General features: G+C 36.2%; 1 protein-coding gene and 1 long non-coding RNA gene across 5 annotated transcripts in view; one reads left to right on the top strand and one right to left on the bottom strand.

The window, feature by feature from the left end:
• CLCN3 (chloride voltage-gated channel 3) overlaps nucleotides 1-23,878 on the bottom strand; it is a 100,142-nt gene that overhangs the window by 20,698 nt on the left and 55,566 nt on the right. For all 4 annotated transcript variants that reach the window (XM_032298647.1, XM_032298649.1, XM_032298648.1 and 1 more), the window contains 7 exons: nucleotides 21,533-21,690; nucleotides 15,385-15,484; nucleotides 13,711-13,898; nucleotides 12,275-12,397; nucleotides 10,622-10,828; nucleotides 7,043-7,123; nucleotides 4,976-5,521 (listed from right to left, as the gene is read on the bottom strand). In XM_032298647.1, the coding sequence (XP_032154538.1) occupies nucleotides 4,976-5,521; nucleotides 7,043-7,123; nucleotides 10,622-10,828; nucleotides 12,275-12,397; nucleotides 13,711-13,898; nucleotides 15,385-15,484; nucleotides 21,533-21,690 (1,403 nt within the window). The remainder of the gene's footprint in view (nucleotides 1-4,975; nucleotides 5,522-7,042; nucleotides 7,124-10,621; nucleotides 10,829-12,274; nucleotides 12,398-13,710; nucleotides 13,899-15,384; nucleotides 15,485-21,532; nucleotides 21,691-23,878) is intronic.
• Nucleotides 9,386-22,637, top strand: LOC116565170. Its single transcript, XR_004275290.1, has 3 exons — nucleotides 9,386-9,465; nucleotides 10,330-10,331; nucleotides 22,622-22,637. It is a non-coding gene; the product is annotated as an uncharacterized LOC116565170 (long non-coding RNA).

Below are 23,878 nucleotides of genomic sequence, written 5' to 3'. Positions count from 1 at the left end.
AGTGTAATGTAAGCGACAGGTATTGATGTATAAGCTGCAGCAGGTAATACAGAAGATCTCGCTGAGGTCGCTGATGAAGGTGGCCACACTGAACAACAGATTTTCCACACAGATGAAACAACAGCCTTCTATTGGAAGAAGGTGTCAGCTAGGACTGCCACAGCTAGAGAGAAAAAGCCAATGCTTGGTTTCAAAGCTTCAATGGACAGCCTCACTCTCTTGGTAGGGCTAATGCAGTTGGTGACTTTATGTTGAAGCCAGTGCTAGTTTACCATTCTGAAAATCCTAGTGCCTTTAAAACTTATGCTAAATCTACTCTCTCTGAGCTCTATACAAACAGCAAAGCCTGGATAACAGCATATCTGTTTACAGCATGGTTTACTAAGTATTTTAAGCCCAACTGAGACCTGCTGCTCAGATGAAAAGATTCCTTTTAAAATATTACTCATCACTAATAATGTACCTGGTCTCTCAAGAGGTCTCATGGAGATGTACAAGGAGATTCATGTTGTTTTCATGCCTGCTAACACAGTATCTTTTATGCAGTCCATGGATAAAGGACTAATTTTGACTTTTAAGTTTTACTAAAGAAATACTCTTCCTAAGGCTATAGCTGCCATATATAGTACTTTTGTTACAGCGAGTGGCTAGTTAGGCACATGCAGGGCAGGCGAGGGATTCCCCCAAAGCCACCAGGAATGTCAGGCAACCATCAGGTGATGATAGTCAGGCAGCTCTCACATTGTCTCTCTAAAATAATAATTGATCGCAGCCAGTGCCAGGGAAAGGCAGTCTTCCAAAAGATAGAAACACCTGAAACTAGTGATCAGCAGCTTTCTGGTAAGATCTCAGGAGTTGGGTGAGTGGGCTCTGGCACGCGCATTTAGAAGCAAATGGTTTAACTTGTATATGACCTCCTAAGGACATTCGGCTGGTAAGCAATGAACGCCTCAGGAAGCACGCATACAACTCCAGTAAATACCCTGCGCACACGCCCCTCCCAAGTGCTAACAGGCCACTGTGCATGTGGGCAGCTCACCCCAAAAGAAGAATAGATGGAAAAAGGATGCCAGATGCCTTAAGTATGCCAACATATAAAACCCTAAGTCCAAGGTCAAATGGAGCACTTGTCTTCCAAGATGCCCGCTTGACCCTCTTTCAAGTGTATTTTAATTTCTTTTCATTCCCGCTCTAAAGCTTTGTAATAAACTTTCACTCTTGCTCTAAAACTTGCTTGGTCTCTTTTTCTGCCTTATGTCCCCCAGAATTCTTTCTCTGAGGCCGCTAGGGTTGAGGTTGCTGAAGATCTGTATGGATTTGTCCCTGATAACTTGGATACCCAGCATTGATAACAATTTCTCTGATGGATCTGGGCAAAGTAAATTGAAAATGTTCAAAAAAGTATTCAACATTCTAGATGCTATCCAGAACATTCATCTTTCATGGGAGGAGGTCAGAATATCAATATTAACAGGAGTTTGGAAGAAGTTGATTCCAGCTCTCATGGATGACTTTGAGGGGTTCAAGACCTCAGTTGAGGAAGTAACTACAGAGTGGTGGAAATAGCAAGAGAACTAGAATGATAAGTGGATCCTAAAGATGTGACTCAATTGCTAGAATCTCATGAAAAAACCTGAATGGATAAGCAGTTACTTCTTATGCATGAGCAAAGAAAGTGGTTTCTTGAGGTAGAATCCACTCCTGGTAAAGATGTTGAGAACACTTTTAAAATGACAAAAGACTGAGTTTTCCATAAACTTAGTTGATAAAGCAGTAGCTGGGTTTGAGAGGATGAGTCTAATTTTGAAAAGAAGTTCTACTGTAGGTAAAACGCTATCAAACAGCATCACATGCTACAGAGAAATCTTTCACGAAAGGAAGTGTTAATCAATGTGGCAAATTTTACTGTTATCTTATTTTAAGAACTGCTACAGCCAGTCCTACCTCCAGCAGCCACCAATATCAAGACAAGACCCTATACAAGCAAAAAAGACTACAACTCACTGAAGACTCAGATTACTGTTAGCATTTTTTAGCAATCAAGTATTTTTAAATTAAGGTATTATTTTTTTAAAGACATAATGCTACTGTACACGTAATAGACTACAGCACAGTGTAAAAAGAAGTTTTATATGCATTAAGAAACCAAGACAAGGGGCCCCAGTCTTAATGGTTCGTGGACCTGCAGACTGTTTCTCCAGCCTCACTGTCTTTCTGTTACAAAAAATTATAAAGAGAAAAAAAAAAAAAATAAATAAATAAATAAAAAAATAAAAAAATAAACCAAGACATTTACATGACTCTCTTTATTATGATGTTCACCTTTATTGTGATGGTCTGAACCAAACCCGTATCTCTCAGGTAAGTCTATTTATATGAATCAATTAAAAAGCGAAAAATATTTATTGATTAAACTTAATGAGGATAATAGGGATAAGAAGCACCATAAGCAAGATCATTCAAAGACTACTGAAAGAGGCCAGGCACGGTAGCTCATGCCTGTAATCCCAGCACTTTGGGAAACCGAGGCAGGTGGATCACCTGAGGTCAGGAGTTCAAGACCAGCCTGGTCAACATGGCCAAATCCTGTTTCTACTAAAAACACAAACATTACCCAGGCGTGATGGTGCACACCTGTAATACCACCTACTTGGGAGACTGAGGCAGGAGAATTGCTTGAACCTGGGAGGTGAAGGTTGCAGTGAGCCAAGATTGTGCCACTGCCCTCCAATCTGGGTGACAAAATAAGACTCTGTCTCAAAAAAAAAAAAAAACTACTGAAAGAGTAATAGTTATGACCCTCCTGAATATGAAACAAGCCAAACACAAAATGATGGCATGTTTGAGTCTATTAGGATATTAAAAGGATATACAATAGAAAAAAATCAGTGTGTTTACACTCTCTTGCCAGGTCTGAACCTTCAGCCAGAGCTGAGTTAAAGGTGGGACTTCATATAGGCCTGCCAATTGCCTTCAGTTTCTTGTAGCTCAACTGACTGTGAGAAAGTTGGGATTTACACAACACTTACTTATTGTAGAAAAAAGAGCTTTAACAGCTTTTAACTTGATCCCCTAAGAAAAAAGGTAAAACTTTAAGGCTTTTCTATTATTTAACTACTGATACTCAGTGGACTACAGACTGAGGATAAAAGAAAAGAGACCTTATTTCAAAAACTAATACCACTCCAATTTTGTAGAAACAAAGCTGTTACTCCACATTAATTTACATCTGTAAAAGCACATTACCACTACCAAATACTATTACAAAAGTACAGGTGTAGTAATTTAAAGAACAAGAATAAGCTGATATGTACTTCCCCATATATATCACTAATACTCATATAAGAAATTATATTTACTGATAGATCATTAATCAACAAACGTTGTTATTTTATAAATCCAAAAGAAGCCATGTCCCAGGGCATAAGGCCCAGCTGCCTTAATTCCTTGATAGAAAAAGGTATGTATTTACAAACTTAGTAATTTCACTGAGTCTGCAGTGTCTTTAAGCTAACACCCTACACTGGTATACGGCAGAATAATGGCTCCTCAAGGATGTCCCTAACTTTATTCCCAGAACCTGTGATTCCATTCTGTTACATGGCAAGGAGGAATTAAGGTTGCAGAAAGAAAGTTGCAAAGCAGCTGACCTTAAAAAAGGAGATTATTTTCTGATTTATCTGGGTGGGCCTAAAGTAATCACAAAGGTTTTTCAAAGGCAGAAGAGAGATTTAGCAGAGTTTGTGTCAGAGTGAGACAAGACAAAGACTTGACCAGGTATCGCTGGCTTTGAAGATGCAAATAGAGGGCCAGGAGCCAAGGAACCCCGGCAGCTTCTAATAGCCAGAAAAGGCAAAAAACAGACTCTCTCCTACAGCCTCCAGAATGCCCTATGGACACCTTAATTTTAGCACAGTGAGATCCATTTCAGATTTCTGATCTCTGGAACTGTAAGGTAATAAACCTGTGTGGCTTTTAAGCCAATGAGTTGAAGTAATTTATTATAGCAGCAATAGGAAACTAATAAAACTGGTTTTAAAACATGAACATGAATTATCTGGCACTCATCCCACTAAGCGTATGTCCCTGCTCTGAATAGTGGTGGGCCTCTGTGACTGCCTCAATGAGCATGAGCAGAGTAAAAAACAAGTCATGCTGCAAGACTTCTTCAGCTACATTAAAAACAGCCCTCTTGGGACGCTTACGTTCAGAATCCTGAGCTATGATGTAAGAAATCCAACTACTCTGAGGCCACCACCCTAGAAAAACCACCGAGAGAGAGGAAAGGGAAAGCGAGAGAAAGAGAGGGGACGAGCAAGAGCGTGCATGAGAGACAGAGTATGCGTGATTCATCCCAGGAGCCCAGGTGTCTGAGTCTTTTCAGTTGAGGTGCTAGTCATGAACGAGGAAGTCTTTGAACTAAACTCAAAAATAATTTAATTGTACACTTGAAAATTATTGAGAGTATAATTGGATTGTTTGTAACAAGGGATAAATGCTTGAGGTGATGGATACTCCATCTACCCCGAGATTATTATGCACTGCATGCCTGTATCAAAATATTTCATGTACCCCCAAAACTATAGTTACTGTGTACCCACAAAAACATTTTTTTCAAAAGGAAATGAAAAAAAGCAGCTTTGAGATGATCAGCCTTCGCCATATCTAAGAACAACTATATAAAAGACCACAAACAAAAAATGGCCACTGAGCCCTTCCCAAATCATTGACCCAATATCAAGAACAAAGTAAGTAGTTATCTTAAGCTGCTAAGTTCTGGGGGTAATTTGTTAAACAGCAACAAATAATACCCTCAACAATCTATGCTAAGAAGTTATCTTTTCTGTTACTTAAAATTAAACTCAAAAGATAAGTGCTTTTATCAGTCATTTATGAAACAACAACCTCTCTCATTCCATATATATGTTATGAACATAAGTTTTGAACCCAAATAGCACCTCACATTAGCACTTACCTTAATACCAAAAGTGAACACTGTCATTATGATTTTAAATATGAGTGCCAGGCATAACTGCCATATAGCTGAATATACTCCAATGCCTGCTGGACGATCAGGAATGTCATCGACAATTTTACTGGCATTCATGTCATTTCTGTAGTCACAAAGAGAAGAGGATTCCAGGGGGCCACAGTCTGTAAAGAGCTCTTTGATCAGTTCGCTGGTGTTTAGCCTAGTGTATGGATTAGGGAAGGCTATCACAGCAGTAATGGCTGCAACGATAATGACTTCCAGAACGGGGTACTTTCCAAATTTGGTGGACTTGCGTCGACGACACCAGGCAATATTTGCCCTAATGAAAAAGGCTCCCCAAAGCCCTCCAAATACCCCTAGGAGAATAAAAGGAAACAGTTCAAAAAGGTACCATGGTGTATGATACTCCACATAAAAAAGGACCAGACGGCTGTTACCAAATGGATTGATGGATCTCAAAACAAACGCAGCCACTAAAGCAGCAAAAAATGATCTCCATAACGTCTTCAGAGGAAAATAATAGCTAACCTAAAAAAAAAAAAGGAAAGACAACTTAATGCTATCATTTTATAAGATGTGTCTGATATATTATAACTTGAATGGTAAATATCTTAGCTCTAAATTTTGCTGTAGTTAGAATTTACATACAATGGATTTCACTATAAGAAGAAAATTGATGTTATTATTATTTTTGGAGATGGTGATCGTCACTACAAAGTCACAGTATCAACTGATCATAAATGTCTAATAAATATTTAGAATACCTAGCACTGTTTTATTTTCAAAATGAGTTTCACATTCAATTCAATCACGGTGGTTAAAAATAAATGTACCGTCACCAATTCCTGTTAGCTTATAATGTATTTAATTTGCCTCTTCTGTATTAATAAAAGAGAATACAAACAACTAAAAGAAAAAAGTAAATTTAAAAACATTCTTGAACTAAAAGAGTTAAATTCCTAAAGGTAGAGTGTAAAATAGGGGTTCCCAGAGGCTGGGGGTGGGGAGGTGGGCAGGGAAAGGGGAGAAACTAGTCATTGGGTATGAAGTAACAGAGGAGGAGTAAGTCCGGGTGTTCTATCACACAGTAAGGTGATTACAGTTTATAATAACGTATTACATATTTCACATTGGCTCAGAGAGGATTTTAAATGTTCTCACCACAAGAAAATAATAAATATTTGAGGGTTTTGCTAATCACTCTGATTTGATTATTCCAAAATGTATACATGTATAGATGCATCACATTATACCCCAAAAACATAAACAATTATTATTTGCCAAAAAACCCAGATTTTAAAATAAACATAAAAAAAATCAAAACATTCCGGGTCACATTTTTATGTAAAAAGTCTTAAAACACCTATAAGAAAATAAAAGCAAAATAATCCACTGAAGTGACTAAAATGATTTCCTTAAACATCAGTAACTGTATCAGAAATAATTGCATGCAAAAAACTTTAAAACACAACAAAGGAATTAATCAAAATGTTTTAAATAAAAACTACTTGGGAGGCTGTGCCAGGAGAATTGCATGAACCCAGGAGGTGGAGGTTGCAGTAAGCCAAGATTGTGCCTTTGCCTTCCAGTTTGGCTGACAAGAGCAAAACTGCCTCACAAACAAACAAACAAACAACAACAAAAAAGCCCCACCAGCCTGGCCAATATCAATATGGCAAAATCCCATCTCTACTAAAAATACAAAAATTAGCCAATGGGAATAGATTGTGAAACATGTTTCACATGTCCTCTATCAAGTCAAATTCACAACTTCTTACTTTTAAATATGACAACAAAGTAAAGTTAAATTTTAAATAATTACTCATATTTATACATAAAAAAATAAATATAAAAAATAGTTTCCTCCAGGTATGGAACATGAGTAACATTTACTTTTTATGTAAGAATGAGTAGAAAACAACTTTAGAAAAATAATTTTGAAAACAAAATCTCTACCTATGACATCACCTATAAAACTGAAATGTGTGCTAAAATATATTTGTAATGATAATTACGTATAATTTTAATTGTTGTATTCTTTTTACCTACCTCCTCCAGGCTGAAAAGAACTCCTCCAATTGGTGCACCAAAAGCTACAGAAACCCCTGCAGCTGAGGCAGCTGATAGCACCTAGAAAGAGGATATGGCTTATTTCCTAATTCCTTAGAAATTCAAGCATACCGAATAAAAATTCTTCATGTCACTTGAATTTTCCAAGTGGCTTTTCTCAATTTAACTTGCAGGTTTGTTTCCTTGCTCCCTAAGCAAAGGGCAGGTATTCATTTATTCTATTAAGGTTTATCTTTTTCTCCTGTGCTTTAATTGAAAGGTCACACATTTACTATTCAGTTAAAAAACCATTTTTGCCAGATATACTAATGTGAATGTGGTGTAAAGAAGAGGAGGCAATGAATATAGACAATTTTCAAGATGTATGTTTGTGTAGTTAAGAGGGGAGGACAGTATCTGGGATGGTGGTTATTTTTCAATAGAATATCATTTCTTCAAGTTTTAGAGCTAACAGCTCCACCAGAAATAGTCTATTCCAAATCCTAGCAAGATATTCAGGGAAATGAAGACCTAGTAAGATTCCCCACATTTTACTACCCTATGCCCTCTGAAATGCTGCTAAAATACTGTTAATCTAGAGAGCCTCATTCTGAAAGCACACACAACAGCTTCTCAAATGACAGTCTCACCAAGCAACATCCCTATAATAAAATTAAAAGAAAAGAAAAATCCAAGAATACGCTTCTGTGTCCTCTCTCTAGTTCACCAGTCTATCAGCTGGTCAGGGTCTACTTCCCACCAGTATAAAGCCAGCTACACATATAATTTCACTAAGGTTTTATTTGTAATTATTTTTCTAAGAGTCTGTATTCCTTTTTTTTTTTTTTTTTTTTTTTTTGGAGACGAAGTTTCTCCCTTGTTGCCTAGGCTGGAGTACAGTGGCATGATCTCGGCTCGCTGCAGCCTCTGCCTCCCAGGTTCAAGTGATTCTCCTGCCTCAGCCTCCCAAGTAGCTAGGATTATAGGCGCCCGCCACCACGCCTGACTAATTTTTGTCTTTTTAGTAGAGACAGGGTTTCACCATGTTGGCCAGGCTGGTCTCGAACTACTGACATCAGGTGATCTGCGTGCCTCGCCTCCCAAAGTGCTGGGATTACAGGCATGAGGCACTGTGCCCAGCTAAGAGTCTGTATTCCTTTCACTACTTTAATCCAGCAAATATCCAAGGCTACCTACAGTATTTTTTCAAATGGTCAATTGTTACACTTCCAGAAAAGAAATTAGAAATAATCAAAATTAAGCTGTAAATGGTAAGAGCATGAACTCTGTAGCGAGGCTGCTGTGTTGAAATCATGGCTCTGCTACTTACTGGCTGTGTGACTATGGATATACAGCCTCTGTGTGCCTCAGTTTTCTCTTCTCTAAACTGGGAATGTGATAATATTACTTAGCTCTTAAGGAATTGAGTACATATATAGAGAGTGCTTACAACAGTGCCTGGCACCCAGTAAATGCTTTCTACAAATTTGGTGAATTAAAAATAAATAAATATTTGTTTTAATTAAATTGTTGGCATTAGAATGTGGATTCTGCTTATTTGGGGAGGAAAGGGAGCAAATTTAACTTCCTTCCCCCCACCCCACTAAAAGGAATGCAAACATATTTATTTATTTGAATGTCCTGATCCTGCATTTACAACCAGACTAACACCTATGTATCTATAACCCATACACATGTTTTAATCTGTTTCATAAGTAACTAAGAAGCATTTAATTTAACAACATCAGTACTCTCCCCTCTTGTCTACATGAAACTATGGGGTCTTAATGCTTTCAACTAACAGTGAAGTCTTGCCATTTATACATATACTAAGGTGACAGAATAACAACGTCTTAAACATTAATCACTACAGTGTGAATATTAAAATTTAGGTAAACTTAATTTCTAAGACATCTAATAAATTACATATATATATATATTTTTTTTTTTTCTTTCTCTTTTTTTCTTTTTTGATGAAACGGGGTTTCTCCATGTTGATCAGGCTGGTCTCGAGCTCCCATCCTCAGGTAATCTGCCCGCCTCAGCCTCCAAAAGTGCTGGGATTACAGGCATGAGCCACCACGCCCGGCAATTATATTTTTTTGAACTCAGAATGAGTAAGTAAAAGTCTTACCAAAAATGTCAAGGTACAACAGGAAGTAAAGGAATTGAATAGGGGAGGCAGATGTTCTAGCTCCATCTTAGCCACTGACGTGCAATGCTACAGGATGGTTTTGAGTTTCGTTTTGAACACACACAAATATATACCTACACAGTCGTAGGAGCAGTAATGTAGTAGATAAGACCACAGACTTCAGGGTCAAAGAAAAATGAATTTTGATCCACATTACACCACTCACTAGGTATGTGGTCCAGGGCAAGTTAGCTGTTTTCAGGTCTAGTTTCCTATTCTATAAATGAGGGTAACAGGCCCATATTACTAAATTACTGAGAAACTAAGTTTTAAAATGCAAGTAAAGTATTTGCTACAGTAGCAGATACACAGAAAGTAATCAATAATGCTAGCTATTTTGTTGTATAGTAAAGTACTAGAATCACAATTATTCAGAGATGAAACTATGACGATCTGAAGTATTCCACTTTTGGAATATCTACAGCCAATGCAAGAACTATATTTTAATGTGAACATTAAAATGTACTAGAATTATTTCAATTGAAGATTAAACCATTTGATAAAATAGTCTACCTTTTTGGTTACAGTACATAAAACACCCAACAAGAAGAAAAGGCTCTGCCAGTATTTAATGAGTTTTTTTTAAAAATCGTATCTTAAAACCCAAAGATCTCTGTACTATCTAGTGCTGCAGATTTAGATTTGCAAACTAGGAAGGGACTGGGCTCCCAAAGTCTAGAGCTAATATAAAGGACTCAGGAAAATACCCAGAGCAATCCAGAAACATCAGAGGAAATTCATAATACATATACGGTTTAAAGGTCTTGTAGAAGATCCAGGCTGGCCTGAAGAAACGGTAAAGGAAATTGCCTTAAACAATCAAATGAAAGGGATTTCCTACAGGAAAATCTCTTTCTCATATTAAAATCTCTTTTAATGTGAATTTCTGATTTAAACTTCAGGAGGTTCTAAAGGCCCTCAGAATTTCCCCATGGTGCTGGACAGCTTTTTTCATATCACATGTCACTTACACTGGCACCAGACACTGCCTCCAGGAGGAAAACACCACTGTTAGGATTTCCCAACCTCTTAATGTTGAAAGTTAAGAGTGAAGAACAAAGCTAAGCTTAGAAAACACATCAGAAGAAGAAAGATGTCATGTGAAGTGAAAACAGAAAGATCTTTGTGAAATGCAACTGAAACCCAGTGGACACCAGCTGTCTGTCTAAACCTTCTCTAAAATAAAAGACTCAGCAACACTGGGAATGGATCCTAGAGAGACGTTATAGATTATTCAGGAAAAGCAAAAGAAGCACCAATTAATCTCAAAATAGTTTATCTGAATACAGAATTTACTATTTTTACACTAAGAAATTCTTTACTTACATAAACTCTACATATAAACAAATATTTTTCAGTCAAATTAACTTACAAAAGACACTTACCTCCCTTTTTTTAGCTTCATTTGTGCTATACTTTGGAAAGAGGTAGGAAAAGATATTTCCGCAGCAACAGGCAACATGTACCAGGGGCCCTTCTTTTCCTAAACTCAAACCTGATGCCACAGCCAGGACTAATGTGATGGTTTTAATCATTAAAGTCCATTTTCCCAAGTAACCTCTGATGATGAATCCACTCAAAATAGTTTTAATCTACAAGGCAAAGATTAAGGCAGCTTAATTTCCTTTAAAAAACACAATTCCAAGTTACTTTCTTGTTTTATGCACAAAAACTACCTTGCAAATTTCAGCAACCTATAGAAAAATTTACTTAAATTTTCAGAAACTTTACCTATTATGCTACATATAATAAATTGATAATCACAATCTAATTCTCTACCAAAAAAGGAGAGAAGGCAACTCTATCTTAGGGATAAAATCAAAATATCAGGCCATGTTAAAATGATACAGACCTTAATTATAAGGATTATAATTACATAACAAAGAAAAAGGCAAACTAAAATATTTCTGTTGTAAAAGTAAGCATATTTTAAATATATTTTGGACATTGTGTCACGAATAAGAATATTATGTTTTCACTGAGCACTGTAATTATGTGGCATAGTTTTTATATATCATGAAGGATGAATTACACCTGTTATATACTGCATGACATTGCTTTTTATGAAAAATATTCTTAATAAAACTTTAAAGATCACTATAATTCTATTTTAAAAAGAAATACATTAGGAAAAAGTTGGTAACATTTAAATACAGAAAAATAAAAGAGAGAAAATAAATAAATTCAAATCAAGTTCAACCAATCCTATGTATAACTCTGTTGTGATGAAAAATAAAACTCAAGTTTGTACTGTTCACTCACTATGATCAACTACTTTCTCAAAGCATAAAATGGCCAAATTCAAGAATAATTAACTTAACTAATCAAAAGGTGATTATAAACAGAGAATGAATGTATTAAAATCAGGGTCATAACAGCAAAATATCTACTAATCCATCAAAGAACGTTAGGTCACAAGATACTTTTTCCAGGCTCTTGATGATAACTAAATCTTCCGAAAATTTGCCTAGTCATGTGTTAAATTAGTGTGACAGAAAAAAAAAAAATCAACCTCCGGCTGAGTGTGGTGGCTCATGTCTGTAATCCCAGCACACTGGAAGGATGAGGTGGGCAGATCACCTGAGGTCAGGAGTTCGAGACCAGCCTGATCAACAGGAGAAACCCTGTCTCTACCAAAAATACAAAAAAAATTATCCAGGCGTGGTGATGCACGCCTGTAACCCCAGCTATTCAGAAGGCTTAGGCAGGAGAATTGCTTAAACCCAGGAGGCAGAGGCTGAGGTGAGCTGAGATCTCGCCATTGCACTCCAGCCTGGGCAACAAGAGTGAAACTTCATCTCAAAAATAAATAAATAAATAAATAACCTGCATAGTAAATGATCAAATGACTATGGAGAACAGTATTTTTCAATGATGTTTACAGCTTGTACTTAAAATTTTTTTTCATATTATGAACAAACCATCCCCTCCCTCCCTTTAAAAAAAAAAAAGCCTACTTTTTTTTTTTTTTAATCACTAAGGGCAAAAAGATGAGCATCATAATAATGTTTAATGACACTAAATATTACTTGGCTTACCTCTGGAATTCCAGAGCCACAGGCATATGGAGCAAATACCTTTACCAGGGAAACTGCAAGAAAGGCAAAACTCAAGGCCCAGAAGATATACATTATGTAGTTCATGATATAAGAACCAGGACCCTAAAAAGAAAATAGTTCAAGAGTATGAATTTAATTTACACTGAACCTCTAATGCAAATGCTTGCCATAAGAAACTTAAGTAAATGGCCAGGCATGGTGGCTCATGCCTATAATCCCAGCACTTTGAGATGTTGAGGCAGGTGGATCAGCTGAGGTGAGGAGTCCAAGACTAGCCAGGCCAACATGGAGAAACCTGTCGCTACTAAAAATACAAATATTAGCCAGGCATGGTGGTGCATGCCTGTAATACCAGCTACTTGGAAGGCTGAGGCAGGAGAATTGAACCTGGGAGGTGGAGGTTGCAGTGAGACGAGATCATGCCACTGCACTCCGGCCTGGGCAACAGAGTGGGACTCAATTTCAAAAAAAAAAAAGAAAGAAAGAAAGAAAAAGAAAAGAAACTTCAGTAAAATGTGTAAAAGTTTCCTGGTTTATTTCCACAATAATAAAAGCTTCATATGAACAAAGTATTTAAGTAGAATCCAAAAATTCATGTCTATATATACCAAGGAGCCTTGAGCCCATTTAATCTTTTTCCTAATCCCTGAAGTCTTGTTACCAAGATATCTCAGCTATACTTCACCTCTGCCTACAAACCACTTTTTGGAACCAGTGGTGGAAACAAATTACATCAGCATTCAGATTTCATTCTGCTGCAACTTTCCAGATCATTAAATAAAACTCAAGCCAGGTGAGAAACAGCATACTACTCATCTTACCACAAATATATACTTTTTAGCTCTAAAGTTCAGCTAAAACAAAATTTAAAAAATATATCCATATGTCGTCTTGTAAAAAATATACCTATGACATCCTAAGTTCTAAACTTAGGATGTCGTAAGTTCTTTGTAGATCACGGTAAATTAATCATTTAAATGCTGTAATGCCACAAATAAAAATCTCTGATTTTCTTTAATGTATCTCTACTTAGAGGGTTGATTTTACTAAATTATTTGATAATCATACTTTCATAATTCAGACTTACCAATCTTAGTAATATATTTGTTTCAATAACTTGACTTCCTAGTAACTTTACACAGATCCTACTGCAATAACTATCACTTCTTTTCTACTACAGCTGAAATATATTTGCGTCACAATCCTGTGGATTTGTTATATGACTATGTAGTTAACTAATACAAAAGCTTCTTGAAACAATACTACACTTAATTATTTCTTGCTGCAATGTGTTCAGGTGGATCCATTTAATGTGGATGCAATCATCTAATATGTGATTAATCCTATAGTTAAATGAATTGAAAACATTTTGCTATATCAATCATTAATTCATCTTGAGACAAAGCAAGACTGACCTCTGCTTGACCGATGATTAATTCTGCCCACGTTTTCCACTGCGGACATTTATCCCTCTCTTCAAATGTTGTTTCATTAGATCCCCAGCAGCACTGCTCGTGGTTGTACCACAACGCACTAAGGCAAATGCCCTCCTTTAGGTCAGTCATCCAATCGGCAGCAATGTCTATTAATCCGGCCAGCGCCCCTGCAAAATAGGTTGGAGATGACCAAAAAAGAAGTCAACTTCTTGGGAGTTGAGAACAATCTAGTTAAAAGGCAAGTGGAAAGCAGGAGACTCCTAAATAAAGGGTCATTTAAGAACCACATGGCCAGGAGTGGTGGCTCACGCCTGTAATCCCAGCACTTTGGGAGGCAAAGGTGGGCAGATCACAATGTCAGTAGTTCGAGACCAGACTGGCCAATATGGTGAAACCCCGTCTCTAATAAAAATACAAAAATTAGCCATGCATGGTGGAGTTCGACTATAGTCCCAGCTACTCAGGAGGGACTGGGACTTTAAAATATAAACATATATCTTAAAACTGTAAAGAGCTTTTTACAATGAAATTGCCATTTTTGTTTGGAATTTTAAAAAGTTACATCATTCAAATTAATTGTGATCCGAAAAACAGTGTTTGAAAGATACTGAAATATCTTCAAAAACAGCTACTTGGCAGGAGGTTCACAAATCTAATTTTCAATCCATAACTTAATTAACAGACTTATAAATGATGTCAATGTCATGAAAATTTAATGTCCATTAGAAATAATTATTGAAACTCATAGGATTCATATTTACAGTTTTTTCTTAAATTACAGAAAACCATGTATCAAGATTATTTTACTGTGAGAATATAAAAAATACACAAATTTATGGTCAAATCTGGGTCCTTCTTCTCACATAAAAAAATCAGTGGGTTACATACACAGAGGCCATAAAATTATTATGCACACCAATTAGAATTATCAGTACTTCCCTCTATTATCTACACAACTTTTAATTTTTTTGTGGTCTTCTGAACATTATCTTCCAACATGGAAGCTGAAAGTGATTATAACAATGCTTAACATTTGTTTTCAGGTCCTCAGCAGTGATTTCTTAAAATCTCACACATTGGAACTTTGTGGTCATGCTGTGTAACAACAGGGTGATGGAGGGAATAAACTCTTGAGCAAAACGGCTTTAATTCAAATCCTGGCTTGGTCACTTACTAAGCTGTAACACCTCAGTCAGACTAAGCTGCTTTTCTTCTGCTTCAGTCCCCTCATCTGTAAAATGGCGATAATGACAGCACTGGTACCATAGGATTGCCGTGAGGCTGAAACACATGCACAGTTTTTAGAACAGTGCACAACACATAGGAAGCATTCCATAAATATTGGCTATTTATGATGATCTTAACATCAAAAGATACTTTACTGATCATCTGATCCAAACCACTTATTTTACAGATATGGAAATTGAGCCCAGAAAGATCAACCAAGCTGGATAAACACTTAAAGTGACAGAGCCAAGACTAGACTTGGAAGCCTCCTGCCTCCTAGTCTTATATTTAAGAAGATGTTTTGAAGAAGAGAAACAAATGCTTTATAAAATCCAACGGTAGCTGAAAAAGAAACTGAGAGAAGGAGGAAAGAACAATTTATACTTCTGTTAACTAAAAAAGGATTGCTTGAAAAATGTTCTTTACCTGATGCCAATCCTGTTAGTGTTACTACTAGCCATCCTGACCACGCATCATACAAACTTTTTGTCATTTCCCATGCTGATTCTTTCTTTTTGCTGTTGATCTGAAATTAGAAATGTTTATGCTTCATTTTTCAAACTATGAATAGAAGCCACAATTCTAGAATCTAGCAATTCTTCTCATTTACCATACATAGAACAGTAATTTCTGAACTAAATAATGGAAAAGGTAAGTTTGGGGCAAAATTACATTATACACAATTGTTATACATGTAAACCAGATGACATGTCTTTACCAAAGATCTGCATGTATTTTTTATTAAAAAGTTTTTTTTTTCTTTTAATAAATAAGATATGGCCTCGCTATGTTGGCCAGGCTGGTCTTGAACTTCTGAGCTCAAGTGATCCACCCACCTTGGCCTCCCAAAGTTCTGGGATTACAGGTGTGAGCCTGAGCCACTGCGTCCAGCCAAGATCTGCATTTTAATAAGAATCCTGAGATTTGAGTACAAAGGGTGCACAAACTACATAAAATCTGACCTAGATTGTTTCAAATATTAGCAAATTTGAACTTCAATTGGTACACATAGCTATCTTTTATATATGTCTTCTGTAAGATAATATGGTTTGAATCGTCTGTCATTCTCTGGTCCTAGCAGGTAAGTAGATTATAATGTTCTTTAAAAGATAGAGTCTGTGTATAAACCATGCCCATAGATACAATGTATTACTGAATAATCATGTGGACAAAGGGACCCCCTAAAACTTATAGGCCTTTTAATATGCAGGCTTGGAGCGCTCCGATCCCATTGGTAGAGTCCAGGGGCTCTTTCTTTACAATGTAAGGCAAAAGTGTCCTCTACTGGATATAGTGTAGGAAGTTGGGAGATTAACAAGAGGGTAATAGATTTGATCCAGATCTCACTATACTAAAACACAAGAAGGTACATCTCACCTCTGTTACTAAGAATATACTTCTAAACCTATCCCTAACTAGTCCACACCTCTTCTGTTCTACTAGGATTGTTGTTTTAAAAGCCGTTTTCTCAGCCCAGGACTTCAGTGCTCAACTGTTCTGAAGGAGGGCTACAGCTGGAATTCAATGACCCAGTCTATTTCAAGCATCAGGTCTATTTAAAGTCACAATTCCCCACTAAAATGATACAGTAAGTTCTAAGTTGAATGGTGATTTTAATTCTTCTATCCTTTAAGCAACCAAACACAGATATTAACCATTCTTTAGAATTAGAAATAGATTACTTCTTTCAAAAATAATCACTAAACCCCATGCTGCTTTTCCTCAATAAAAATAAATGTAATGTGTAAGAAAACATGATGATATTCAGACTGAGTCACTGCTGTTTTCTTTATACGATTAATTAGCACAGCACCAGAGTGAGGCCTTGAAGTACCTGCTTGATAGAGTATACCAAGTAAAAAAGATACATTTGCCGGGGCGCGGTGGCTCAAGCCTGTAATCCCAGCACTTTGGGAGGCCGAGGCGGGTGGATCACGAGGTCAAGAGATCGAGACCATCTTGGTCAACATGGTGAAACCCCGTCTCTACTAAAAATACAAAAAATTAGCTGGGCATGGTGGCACGTGCCTGTAATCCCAGCTACTAGGGAGGCTGAGGCAGGAGAATTGCCTGAACCCAGGAGACGGAGGTTGCGGTGAGCCGAGATCGTGCCATTGCACTCCAGCCTGGGTAACAAGAGCGAAACTCCGTCTCAATTAAAAAAAAAAAAATACATTTACAGAGAGGTCAATCATCACTGTTCCTAACAAAAATCTGGAAATCATTGTTTATCAATATAGCATCAGATAAATAAACTGCACTATACCTATGTAATGAAAAGTTCTGCAGCAATTAAAAAGGAATAAGATAGATGTAGTGTTACACAGAAAAAAAAAAGCAAGATGGCTAAAAGTATGCTAAAAGACAGGAATATAAATATATATGCTTATATTTTTAAAAATCAGAAGGTATACCATGAAGTTAAAAATGTAAATTATTACTTATAAGGGGAAGAAGAAAATAGGTTGGATGGGACAGAGATAGAAACCACACTTCTCTGAACATACCTGTTTTGTACATTTAACTTTGGAACCATGGAAATAGTTCATATATTTATATATAAAAAAACTAAATCTAAAAAGCAAAACTAAAAATTGAAGTAAAACTAAATGAATCTAAGGTGCATCTAATTGGTAGCATAAGGACACAGAAGAAACTATTCAAAGGGACTTTACAACAAAGTAATTTGTATGAACAACTGTGGCGGATTAAATAAAGAATAGGCCAGACACAGTGGCTCACACCTGTAATCTCTGCACTTTGGAAGGCAAAGGCAGGAGGACTGTTTGAGGCTAGGAGTTTCAGAATAGCCTGAGTAACATAGCAAGACCCAGTCTCTTTAAAAAAAAAAAAAAAAAAAAAGATTAGCCAGGAATGGTGGTTTGTACCTGCAGTCCCAGCTACCCAGTAGGCTGGAGGCAGATTACCTAAAATTTTTCAGTAGACATATTGTTGGTGATGGTGTTGGTACACTTATTCTGACAATGTTGTAGGTGTGTATTGTAGGGTAAATGAAATGACTATGTTCGCGATGGTCAAATTTTGTCATGACTTAAAGGAAACGCAGATTTAAGAACTAGCAGTTTAGTCCTACAGTTATGAATTTAAATTAGAAGAGTCATGTAAACTTAGGAGGCTAGAAACAATAGGCAAGCCAGAAGTAACAAGTACCACTTAGTGCCCAGATTGTATCTATATTATATTTTCCTTCAGTGGAATCAGAGCTCCTTGGAGAAATGGCTGATTCCAGGTTTGCTGCAGGAAATGTCTATGAATTAGGATTATCTAAGGACATGTCAAAGGACACATATTATAAACTAAATAAGCTCCCACTAATCTAAAAAGAATATGAAAATCAATAAGGATAATAACTGTGATGATTAAAACACAAATATACTTAAATCCGTGAGTCCATGAAGACAGAGAAACAAACAACAGGCAAGCAAGCAAAACATCTCATTGGTCAACTTAGAGTTTGCTAAGGAACCTAGTATTTCCAGATTACTCCCTTCCCTGTACCATCTGTACTTCAGGGAATCCAAATGGTTGATGTGGGGTAAACTCCCCATAAAATATGGAAGCTAATAAATAAAAATGGAACAACAATTAAACTGCAACCATTTTGTAAAATACTGAAATAGCAATATTTGAAATTACAGAATGTCAATTTGCTTCAAAATAATCTGAGATAGGAAGGCTACAAGTATAACAAAAAAGTTCACTGAAAAAAAGAATTAGGTTGGGTATATGCATTGACATAGAAAGACTTTAAAATTTAACGTAGGCCCAGTGCAGTGGCTCCCACCTGTGATCCCAGCACTTTGGGAGGCCAAGACAGGTGGATTACTTGAGGCCAGGAGTTTGAGATCAGCCTGGCCAACATGGCGAAACCCCATCTCTACTAAAACTACAAAATTAGCCAGGCGTGGTGGTGCACACCTGTAACCCCAGCTACTTGGGAGTCTGAAGCATGAGAACTGCTTGAGTCTGAAGACAGAGGTTGCAGTGAGTTGAGATCACACCACTGCACTTCAGCCTGGGCAACAGACACCTTGAAGGATCCCTGAGACTCTTTTCAAGGGGTCTGAAAGAGAAAACTGTTTACAAAATATACAAGACATTATGTATTTTTTTCATTGTGTTGACATTTTTACTGAAAATGCAAAACCAATGGCAAAACCGCTGGCTCCTTAGCAAAAATCAGGCAGTGTCATTCAAATGTAATGACAGTCATTACACTCGTGACTGCCATGCTTCCCGGTAAAATCAAATACATAAATAAGTAAAACGCCAGTTTCAAATAAGAGCATCTTTGATGAAGTAGTAAAAACTGCAATGTCTCAATCATTCAATGTTTTTAATATTTTGTGTGATGACATAAGAACTATGCATAAGGAACTAGGCATAACTATACATATCTGCTGCATGTGGAAGTGTGAAGTTATGTCCTAAAGAAAGGCACTTGTATAATTTATTTGAGTCGCAAAATAAACTAGACCCTTACATGGAATACCATTTTTACTTGAAAAAGTGACACCAAACTATGGTTTTTCAGACTTGGGAATCTGACAGATATTTTCTCAATAATGAAACCAAGTAATCCCGTCATTTTTAAGTAAAATAAATGTGTATTTGTTTCTAATGATAGAATTTGAGTTATTTGGTAAAAATTAGAATTTTAGGAAACTTGTATCCATCACTGTGAGGATGAGAGGTTCCCAATATTTAGAGACTTTTCTGAAGAGATCGAAGGTAAAATTAACAAATGTGATTTTTAAAATATTATATCCTATAATAAAAGTGTCAACATTTAAAAGATCCACATAGATCAGTGAATCAGTATTTTCCAAATGATCATTGCATGTTATAAAATCACATATTCAAAGTTCAAGGTTCAAAATCAATGGATTTTAATGTAACAGAAGACAAGGTTCATTGTTGCAGTTTCAAAGTACACATTACAACTAATCTTTAAGAAACTAACAACTGTTCTTTTAATGTAGTATCAAAAAAGAATATTTGCAATAATTTTAAAAGACTATGAAAATACTCATTGCTTTTCCAACTATATTATCTGTGTATGAGGTATCTAATATGGTAAATATCTGTTGATAAAAACCACATAAACAAAGGCTCCATGGGGTTCTTCAATATTTTTTTTAACAATTTAAAGGGAATCTGAGAGCAAAAAGTTTAAGAATCACTAGATTAAAGCACCGATTTCATGTACTTATTTTTAGATATGCACTGAACATAATTATCATCTGATGAATCTCAGAAGCTGTACCTTTCATAAACAATATAATGTAATTTCAATTTCAGGTTTCACACCCGTATGTACATTAATACAGAAGCTTGTAATTAATCTGTGTAAACAGTCATTTTCATTGACAAGTAGATTTCCAACACCAAAATTATACAGGACCTTCTGAGATTTGGAATTTTATTTTTCAGAAAGATTTTCTACTTTGGGAGGCTGAGGTCAGCGAATCACTTGAGGCCAGGAGTTCAACTAGCCTGGCCAAAATGGTGAAACCCCATCTCTACTAAAAATACAAAAATCAGCTTGGCATGATGGCACAGAATTGTAATTCCAGCTACTCAGGAGGCTGAGTATAGGAATCGCTTGAACCTGGGAGGCAGAGATTGCAGTGAACCAAGACTGCACCACTGCACTCCGGCCTGGGCGACAGAATGAGACTTTGTCTCAAAATATATATATATATATTTTGTTTCTTAAAAAACATATTTTGTATAAAAACTAGCCATGAGACATGGTAGCGCACATGTTTGTAGTCCTAGCTACTCAGGAGGCTGAGGCAGGAGAACCACTTGAACCTGGGAGGCAGAGGTTGCAGTGAGCCAAGATCACACCACAGCACTCCAGTCTGGGCAAAAGAGTGAGACACTGCCTAAATAAATAAATAAATAAATAAACAAATAAATTTTTAAAAATGTACTTTGGATTACATTTTCAATAAGTCACGACCATAAACAAAAAGGATCCATACATTGTACTTTAATATGTTAAACCCATTTTAAAAAAAACAGTTAGCAAATCATTATAACACTCAATAAGCTTTATTTGGGATCCAAGTTGAGAAATATCTCAGAATCAAACACTGGGAAAGGGAATGAAAGAAAACAGCAAAATCCCAGAAAACTACCTGCCCCCAGTAGATTTCTTCTATTTCAACAGTAAGAGTTATGCAGCGAGTTTCCTTTTTTGCCTTAGCTGCTGAGCTGCTCAAAGCCAAAAATCATGCTGACCTCCATATCTTGAATTTGCCCTGTTCTTCCCCCAACTCCTGTACTGTATTTTCCCCTTTCCTTCTGATTGTATTTCCTGGTTTTTTAGCTACCTAAATTCTTTCTGGGAAGATATGGGGTCTGAGTAACCCAAAAAAATTAAACACAGAAAAAAAGAAAAGAACATGTATCACATATGAAATGTAGACAGTTACTTATATTAAATGTAAACATATTTCGGCAGCCTGAGATCACTGGCAGAAATACATTATTAAATGATCTAATTATATACTATATATTTTTTAAAATTACTAAAAACACTTACCCGTCTGTGCCTTTCTCTGTCTTTACATTTTTCTCGCACCCAATCAATAGTATGGAAATCATCATATGTACCAACACCTGGAATTGGTTCATCCAAAAGATCCAGTAAATGCGTAGAACTGTTAATGCTGCCTCCATTTGTCATTGTATAATGAGTTCCTACAGAGGAAAAAAGGAAAGTATGTTTTAGAAGAGACAATAGTGAGCTATGTGACCTTCTTAGAAGTTCGTTATTAAGTTATACAGAAATAATATTACTTGAAATCATTTCAATTAGAGAAAAATGTTAAGAAAAATTATCCAAAACTTGGAAATAAAGGCAAAAGATTATGGCATGTCCTTTTAGAGTCAAACCCAAGTATCAACAATTTGCTTAACAGTCACCTGATTCTTTGGAGAATTTTGAATGACTATTTACTACTGATTAGGGAAAACATTGTAAAATTAGAAAATGTCCTGTAAAAGATAAATTGAAAATCTTATTTTTTACCTTGTAAAATGCAAATGAATTCTGTCCCATAGAAAAAATAGCCCTTAGAGTTGTGGTGTTGTTTTCGCCCTGTAAGAATTTGCTTTCTTTCAATGAGGCTACACTTCAGGCTCATACATCCTCCTCTCAATCAGCCTTGTCATCGGGCTGGTTCCCGCATTAGAGTCAAATAAATCTTTGACACATGTTCACTACCTATCTTATATGAGTAACAAAGTCTGGAGAAATGTATCAGGAAGGACATTAAAAGGCAGCTCAAGAAAAAGAAAGACGAGTGGCTTTTACATATGAAAATAAGCTCAATCTAACACATAAAAACAAATGCAAATCAAATCCACAGTATCATTTTCCTCCAGCAGATTAGTAAAGACAAAGTGTGTGAATGCACTAAGTTAGCAGAGCTATGGTAAAGGAGGCCCTATCACAAAATTAGTAGTTTAAATATGAACTGGAATAATCCCTTTGGGAAGGCAAAAGCTAACAAAATTTAATACACACAGATGCTCTACAACCTAGCAAGTTCACGTCTACGTTTTTTTCTTGCAGCCACACTTGCATAAATCCTTGAATAAATCCATAAATTATGCACAATGTGGGCAGAGCATCTTACTATATGCTATACAAAAAACAAAACAAAACATATTAATGCCAAAGTGTTTATGAGCTAAAATGGGTTGGCCAACAGCCAGAGAATAAGTATTTTAGGCTTTGGATGCCACACAGCTGCAACAACTCAATTCTACCATAGTAGCACAAAAGAAATCATAGACAATATGTACATGAATGAGTCTGAATGTGTTCCCATAAAACTTTATTTACAAAACAGGTGAAGGACAGGATTTGGCACATGACTCATAGTTTGCCAATCCCTGATCTAAAGTCTGTACAGCAGACTTTGCAACTGAAGACTTCTATTAAGAATTTTTTTATATAAATAGCACTTTCCTATACAATGTAGGAGGTACAAATAATAATAATAAACTGTCCCTGACTTCCACATGCAATATAATATTTTTATAACAAATTACATTTCAAAACAAAGTTCAAATATTGAAGTTCCAAGGTTCCAATATTCTTTCACTATAAATTTAGCGATGTTACCTATAATTTGTTGAAAAGAAAGAAATCTTGAGTCTGTAGTGCCTTGAACTAGGTGGGCTTAACCTAAGAAAATTTGCTAAAAAAATATAAATTTTCAACTGTAATTTGAAATAAATTAGGCTACGGTTTCACAATGAGATACATTCCATGCTAGATACACTTAACACCTATTTCTGAAAGAAGAAACATATGATATGAGTATAGTCTGTAAAAGACAATTTATATTACTGTTAGAAAAAGAGTTTTTGGGCCAGGCGCAGTGTCTCACGCCTGTAATTTCCAGCATTTTGGGAGGCTGAGATAGGTGGATTGTTTGAGCTTAGTAATTTGTGACCAGCTTGGGCAACATGGCAAAACCCCATCTCTGCTAAAAATATAAAAAAAGAGCTGGGTGTGGTGGTGGCATGCGCCTGTAGTCCCACCTATTCAGTAGGCTAAGTTGGGAGAATTGCTTGAGCCCAGGTTGGTTGAGGCTGCAATAAGCCGTGATCGCACCACTGCATTTCAACTTAGGCCACAGAGCAAGACACTGTCTCAAAAAAAAAAAACAAAAAAAAAAAAAAAAAAAAGAAAAGAAAAAAGAGTTTAGAGTATAAAAAACAGACTGGGTAAGGAATACGATAATCTGAGTGAAAATTATTAGACCTGACAGTGGAAGTAAAGAGATACAAGCATTTTGGGAGGCAATTTGGAAATACCTATCAAAATATAAGGGTTCTACTTCTAGGAATTAATTCCACAAGTGCACAAAGACTT

The sequence above is a fragment of the Sapajus apella genome, unplaced genomic scaffold (genome assembly GCF_009761245.1).
Source record: "Sapajus apella isolate SASKATOON/1434 unplaced genomic scaffold, GSC_monkey_1.0 scaffold39, whole genome shotgun sequence".
Classification (NCBI taxonomy): Eukaryota; Metazoa; Chordata; class Mammalia; order Primates; family Cebidae; genus Sapajus; species Sapajus apella.
Note: the sequence above shows the minus strand (reverse complement) of the source record. Positions and strands in the feature narration are given on the sequence as shown.